This window comes from Perkinsus marinus, assembly GCF_000006405.1.
Source record: "Perkinsus marinus ATCC 50983 genomic scaffold scf_1104296958752, whole genome shotgun sequence".
Classification (NCBI taxonomy): Eukaryota; Perkinsozoa; order Perkinsida; family Perkinsidae; genus Perkinsus; species Perkinsus marinus.
The window spans coordinates 9,143-16,916 of record NW_003206638.1 but is presented as its reverse complement, the minus strand read 5'-3'; the positions used below and the strand labels follow the sequence as shown (position 1 = coordinate 16,916).

General features: G+C 51.4%; 1 protein-coding gene across 1 annotated transcript; it reads right to left on the bottom strand.

Moving 5' to 3' along the window:
* Positions 1–128: 128 nt before the first annotated feature.
* Pmar_PMAR024872 (hypothetical protein) lies at positions 129–1,682 on the bottom strand (the record flags this gene model as incomplete). The annotated part of the gene is made up of 1 exon (XM_002773547.1): positions 129–1,682. One exon carries the CDS (start codon positions 1,680–1,682, stop codon positions 129–131), a length of 1,554 nt encoding a protein of 517 aa, XP_002773593.1.
* Positions 1,683–7,774: the final 6,092 nt, after the last annotated feature.

Genomic DNA, 7,774 nt, shown 5'->3' with positions numbered 1-7,774 from the left:
CATGGTAGCTGTAGGTTGTAGGCGAAAACCGCTTGGGGAAACTCCTGGGCCTAAAACTATATCTGCTCCTAAGGAGCAAATCAGATCGGCGGCTGCTCGCCGCTTGCCCAGGTTAAGCTGCAGCAGCTCTAGCATTGCTGCGAGCGCTGAGTCACAGGGACCGGGCCGTAGTTGGTCCTTGCCGCCATCCGTCGGCAGTGTGCCTCGACGGAGGGGCAGCCCGGACTGGTGGCCTGATGGTTGGTCTCCCTGCGATGAGGGCGGCCAGCCCGGGCTTGGGCCTCATTGAAGTCACAGCAGTTGCGGCACCGTTCTTGGGCCGAGCTGCAGGCGGACCTGGCATGAGGGCCGCTGCATCTCGTGCAACACTCGGGCAGGTTTTGCTGCCTTGAGGTGCAGCTGGCCGAGATGTGGCCCAATCGGCTGCAGTAGAAGCAGACTGTGTAGTCCGCCGCTAACTGCCAGCGGGTCAAAAGGCGATTTAGTTTCACCTTTTGCCCGCTGGCTTCCAAAGACCTGAAAAAGTCTGAGGAGACAGCCATCACCAGGTTGGGGCCACGCCAGTGCAGGTTTTGCACGGCAGGTCCCGTCGCTCCTTGGCCGATCAGGCCCTCATTTTCCTCCTTCAACTGCCGTTCCAAGGCCACGGTTGTGACGTCCTTGGATACGGCTGGAGAGAAGAGGATCACCCGAGGCGCCCTGCTCTGCTTGGGAGCCACTTCATATCCACGGAGTTTTGTACCTAAGTTGGCCAAAACCGCGGGCAGATGCCCACGGTCTTTGACCGACATTCCGAGGGACGAGCGCCCCACCGGAAATATACCGGTGATTGTCACGTGGTCGGGAAGTGCCTGAAGAGCAGAGACCCTGAGCTTACTAAACTCCTCTTTGGAGAGAGGAGCTGGCGGGTTCGGGCCCGAGGGCCGGATGATAATCACGGGCTTCTCGCCGCCAGCCGCCGCCTTCTTCGCCGCTGCCACGTGAGGGTTGCGGCGATTGCCGATGGTGGGGGCCTGTTGACGGCGAGGGGCAGGAGGGCGCTGTTGCTGCTGTGGAGCAGGACGCGGGGGTTGGCGGCGTGGGGCCGGTGGTTGGCGCCTGGGTTGCTGCTGCTGCTGCCGTTGTTGAGTAGTAGGCTGCGGGCGACGAGTCGCCTGGGGTATCTGAGATGGCCCCGGAGGGCCGGGTCTGGGTGGGGCAGCATTCTGCGCCTTGCGACCCCGACGCCGTCTCGTGGCGGTCGTAAAGCCATCAGCGGACACCTGCGGTACCTGAGATGCCGCAGGGGCACGACTTACCGGGGCCGAAAGGGGGCCCGGTGAAGCCGTCAGGCCGGCCTCTACCAGCACCACAATGGAGTCTAATAGGGCCGTAATGGCCGCCCCTTGGGGGCCCAGCGACATGGTTCCGATCAGGGTGCGCAGAGCGCAATGATCTGCACCAGTGCCGCTGGGGCCGGCCCACGCCCTTCCCTTGCGGGGAGCACCGACCTTGTGGAGAAGGTAGAGGACCAGTAGAGTGGTCTCGGGGGGAGGGTTCAGAGTCGTCGGGAAGGTCGTAAGTAGGTTGAAGCTCGACATCTTGGAGCGATGTGCCAACGGACGATCGACGTGCCCTGGAGCCGCGAGCCGCTTGGCGTACCTGAGAGCCGGCGGCAGGGCCCTTCCTTGCCTTACGGGCATCGCAGGTCGCTAAGGCCTGAGGCCCCTCGCCACGGCAGGACTTCAGAGGCTTCCTAACGCGCTGAAGCGGCGGGACGGCGGAGGCCCTGGGAGGAGAGTCGTCGAGAAGATCTTGCTCCAGCTGCTCCATGGTTATATCTTCACTCTCGGAAGGGGCCTCCGAGGCCCAGTCGAACTGAGAACCTGAACCGAGAACAGCCGGCGGTATGGTACCATTCCAGCAATTCTCCAGGCTGTGCGCTGGCGAGCCAGCAGCCTGGGCCTCGGAATCCTGATCAAGATTAAATTGCTGTGGTCCTTTCGATACCACATTTCCATCATCACTGAGACGGATACCCCCCCCCTTAGTGGGAGGGTAATCCCCGAGCCAGAGGCTCGTCTCGCAGAGAGGGGTGGAGCCACCTCCTCAAGGGCTATAGCCCTTCTCTGACCAGTGTCTTTAGTGGAAACTGGCTTCATCGAACAAAGCAAAAGAACAACAAATCGTCTTAATCTGTCTTATTCTGCGAGCCGGGGCAAGTATTGAGCAGTCAGACTTCATCAGCTGGCCGCCGCTCTACTCGCTTGGGTCAGTCTTCGGCAGGCGGACAGCTGGGCGTTTTACGGCTCACCGAGCCAACTAGAGGTCGAGGGTCAGCGCTAGTGGTCACTGCTTCTGTGCTGCCGCCCTGGCTTCAAGCTTCGGTCCTCCGGAGAAGCGGGTGTTGGTACAGACTGGCTCGTGGAGTGTTGTGAACACTTATCACTGGTAGGGCAACTTGCGGTTTTTCTATCAAAAAGGACTGCTTAGGGAGAGGTCGGATCTGCCATGATCGTGCCATTTCGACGGCTAGATGGCGTTTTTCGCATGTTGTTGGCGATACTCAGGGCATGTAATAAACAGTCTTCGAGAGAGCGCCTCAACCGAAATCACTGGCCCATCCTTCCCATTTTCTACATGATAGAAGGTTTTTTCGACTTTTGTATCAAAAATAGCCGTGGGGACAGATTGGAATGACTGGAATCCAGCAGCGCCCCAACTGCAAGTTCCCCGGGAATGAGTCAAACTCCTTGCAAGAAAGCTCCTCGTAACGTGCAAGCCACCAACGAGACACCATCTATGCAAGAAGTCTACGACTGGAGCACATGGGATTGGTACGCGACGGACGACTATGGTCCGGACTACCGGAGTTTTTCGCCCGTGTCGGCATCATCTCCGGTGAGAAAGGAGGGACTGAAGGATAATTCAATAGGCGAAGTCGGGGAGAGTGCAGTAGATGAGACTAGCTCGGCCTCATCTTGACAAGCTCAGAACGAGGCCTGTGATATTCCAAGGTGTTTTTCAACACCATTTCAGGCTTATCACATCCCCATAACTACAGTTACTGTAGTACAGACTGTACTCAGTACAGTGTACTGTGAAAGGACTACACCAGCGAATGCCCGTCTTGTCGTGTTTCTTTCTACATAGTCTTGCAATGCTGTTGGACTCCTTCTTTGTTCTGGCTTCGCTGCCTTGCTATAACGAGCTCGATCTTATGGTCAGTCTGTCACGGACAGCTGCCCCACGGCATGGCTCGACATCGGGAAGAGTCTTCCCGGAAGACCAGTTTTCTGTTTCTTCATTCAACCGAGCTACAGATACTTATGCAAACACAGAGTGTCTGAGAAACTTTCCACATGCTGACCAAAGCTGGCGAGAAGGTGCATCAGTAGGGTTACTAGAAGACCGTGTGTATTGGAATTAGATGAGAACACCATAATACACTCCGAAAAGCAGCCACACCAGTGGTTTAATATTAGACTCTTCGCACTGCCTACGGACAATATGAATAATATGTTTAATACATAGAGAATCAGTGAAGGGGATTATAGTATAATCGGGTTATATCAGGTACCAGGATATAACATCATAGAATAATCATTATATTGATAGTTACTCATATACTGATCTTTTAGTTGCACCAAATGAGCGAGAATAGTAGAGTAGCTGGCAGCATCTCAGATGCTGCATCTGCATATAGGATAAGGCCGAACACAGACGAGCCAATCTAGAGATGGTCAGCGATCCAACCTGGCAAGGTGTCACTCGCTCATGACGGTCCTGTAATGGTGATAGTAACTGTAGGAATCCCTGGATATCGAGAAGAGCCACACGAGCTTTATTAGCCAGACCTAACTCTGTGAAGGAAAGACGAATAAGAACCTGTACTCAGGATCGAACAGATCGACCTTTGACGATGCCACAAGGAAAAGCCAACTTTCAGAGTATTTTTCGTATAGAAGCATCACCTTGCTCAGTATCAATCAGTAGTCGTTCATCAAAATGTTCAAGCAAGTCAACACGATCATTCAATGGACTCAAACTCAAAGCGACTTGACGCAAAGTCGCTTTTTTGGAACTAGGCAAAATGGGTGAGTGAACTCAGACATCACCAGCGAAAGCAAATCCGCAGAAATACCAACGGCTGGAAGCGTCAACAGACGTCATGAGCACGAGACAAGTCTGGCAGCCAGACTTTGGCTAACTAGTCTACGGACTTATAGGACAATGTTGTACAAGTTGTAACTCACAACTTGTAACTTACAAGTTGTAAGTGATGATCGTCGTCATTGAAAAGTGTCCGATGGAAACACCAGGTAATAGACACTGTCTTCCCCACTAACAGTTTCCCACTAACCTCGATCAACGAGCTCTCGCCGATAGCACAGTCGAAAATGGTACAGCGGATAACAACAGCAGAGAAAAGCAACGCTAAGTGAGCGCAACAACATTCGATAAGTGTCACAAAGAATGGGCGTCTGCCATGTGAGGGCTGAAAAAACAACCAACTGAGGTTCGGTTACCGAACAACAGACAGCACCTAGGAAAACTAAGGGAGTTGTACGCGTTGAGCATTGTGAAATACCTTCCCCCGAAAAATAGAAGGTCGTTGTCGATATATATATTTACCCACTTCACTCGCTAAGCTTTTTCGACGATGTCACATCGTATCGAAAAAGCTTAGGGCTGAGCGTGTCTCAAGATATTTTGGATAGTCGTCTGATTGACCCCACACCGTGAGCGTCTGCAACGCTCATATCTTTCTTCATACGCCTCGGGAGGGGTTCACTTCTCGCACACTTACTGACCATGATGAGTGTCGTATTTGTGCAGAATTAGTTATGAAACCACTCACCAACCACGAAGTCCTGCGTACTCAAAAGTGCTCACGACGTTTTGAGACACTCTTTAGATAGCAGCCTGTGTTTGTAGTGGCGGCTTGCCTTCCCCACCGCGCTCGATGGCCTCTATTGATATCGCATGTCGTGGTTTGGCACAGCGAATGCAGATGTAACCTCGGTAATTCAGATGGATCACGACCACCGTAGGGGAATGTTGTGGTCCACATGTGGAGTCCACATTGTCACAATGTGGACTCCACAGCATGTCACATGATTCATGTGATGGAATTGCGATGACCCCTCAGCAGAAGTACTGGTCTCGTAGCGACTGGCGGACTCTTGGCCGTAACGGCTAGACCGTTCCATGATGGAACGGATAACATAGCGGGATGCTGCTCTGCTAGAGCAGCCGACCGTCAGCTCTTAGGGAAGAGGCCTGTCAGATCAAGACTCGAATGGCGCCACACTTCTCCCGCGGAGGCATCCAAATGACCACCTTTCTCATGGGACACCGTCTTGATCAAACCTTTCTGGCATTGAGAGCACCCTCGACAAACCGTACTGAACCCCTTTGTCAGATCGTTAAGGCACCGAGCAAACCTTGGGCAGATATCGTCGTTATCAGCATAGCAGGGTATCACCAAATTCACCACTAGAGTCCGACCATCTCCGCAATCGTCCGGAACCTTCAGTACCGAATTCGAATTCTAAGCTGTCACCATATTGACTCCCAAGATCTTCCCTCTCTTGAGAGATCGCTAGGAAGCCCAAGAACTCTTCGAGGGTTGGCGCCATCTGTTGAGCAAGTACATACCGTTGATGTCATCAACTTGCTGATCCCGAGGTTGTAGTACAACCAGGGACTTGAGATGACCATCTCTGTGATTGTCACTTCGCCTGTAAAAGGTGAGATGACATCAACCATATTACGGATATGGTTAATGTCATTCCATTAGTATGATATTACTACGAAGTTCTCTCTCAGTAATAGTTGGACCGAATACATCATCGAAACCATACTCCAGGAGTATTACTCCTGAATGAGTCGTAATATCATCGACATTACGGCATCACTGATAGCTCATCGGCTCGCTTATTCAGGGGGAAGTCTATATTCTCACAAGGGAGTAGTACTACGGTAGTACTACTCTCACTATCGCCGAGAGCACACAATGATTCATTAATATTATTAAGAATGCGCTTAACCGATAATCTTCCCGTGATCTTACTAGTCTAGTAATACTAGAGTCTCAGACGCCCCACCACGTTCAACCCAATCAAATTATGCGTGTTTAAACTTGGAACTTTCCAGTAGTGTCTCTAATCCAGGAAACTCGCTGTAGGCCCGGAAGAGCAGTGGGAGTAGTCATGCAGATGGTAGGACGCCTGTCCACGTCATGGGCCCACGACCATTCACCAGTGAACGTCAACGAATTATTGTGCAGGAGACTGTACTCGGAGATAACTTTGCGTTCTTTCTACAAGTGCTATCATGGCACTCTGAGGGACTCTCAGTGAGAGTTTAAGAGGCTATACCTACGAATCTGGAGAGGGAAACAGAACAAGCACAGACAGGAAGTTAAAATTTAGCACGTTGCGAAAATGGCACATCTAGGAATGACTCTTACAAAGGGAAGATTGGCACGGACATTTACATTCAGTGATGTAATTCAAGAGTGACAATATACGTTGAGCTTTGACGGACAGTGAATATGAGTGCTCCAACGCACCCTTCATCGATGTTCGACAGCTTGATATTCGGACCCTGACGAGGGTTCCGTGGTTAAAAATGATGCAGCAGGCAATCCGAGACCCTTGGGAAGTACAAGGAATAGAGCAACGGCAAACTGAGACTGCTTGCTGATCTCATGGTCAAACGTGTCATCGTGTAGACTTTTTCGGAGACACCTGCACACAATCCTTGATACGTAGCCTGACCTTTAGCTAGCTACTTAGTCTTGCTATATACTGCTGTATTTACTAAGTTACTGGAAGCTACATTGTTGTGTTTATCATGGCTCCTAACTTAGGAGTCCTAAGACCAAGGCCAATCAACCGCCTATCTCATGAATCATGAGTCATGATGGAGTCGTCATCGTGAAGCGAGGTGCAGGTGGACAAATCATCCAAGTAACTTGCTACTCGTCCATTTTCCCGACAGTCACCCTCGTCCGGGAGTGTCATTCTTGAATAATTCATTCTTGAATTCATTCTGAAATTTTCAGAACATGTCAAACTTTAAATGCGCATCGTGATTCTTGAGCAGCTCATCCTGAGAGTATGTCGAACCTGAACATTCAACTGTCGCTCTTGAGACGGGCATTGTCACTGTTGTGTTTTCCCTTGTGTAATTTGCACGAGAAAGCAAGTAGAGCTCCAAGGGTGGAGGGCCTCCACTGGAGGCTGAAGTAGCGAAACATGTGGGATGGCCCACAGGGATGTATGCTCAGGCTCGACGTGCATGGTCTGATATCGAGACGTGCAGGCTGCACACCTGCACGGTGCAGCTGCCGAGCAGCATCAGGTCGAGCACAAAGAGGTGGCGGCGTCACACTGTAACTGTGACGGCGTCACAGTGACGCCAAACCTAGCAGGCCAAGAAAAAAATTTTAATTTTCCTTATTTCCCCTTCAAACTTCAAATTTTCTTTGGGAGGAAATAATTTTTTCTATTTTTCCTTTCATGTGCCACCCTAGCGCCACTGACGGGGACCTCGCGTGATGCTACCTCCTTCCAATGAGAGGAATTTCCTACGACAGGCACGGTGGAAGAAGAGCAAAGGCCTAGCGCCCATGGCCGGTTCAGGAGGGGGACAGCGATCAGCGGGCAATAAGCAGATGATGGGGAATAAGACAAATTCATGTTGTCGCCCATGCTTGCTGATCACATTACACACTATGAGAGGTGAATACTACACGTAAAACTGATTCACACGTTTCGCAGTGTAT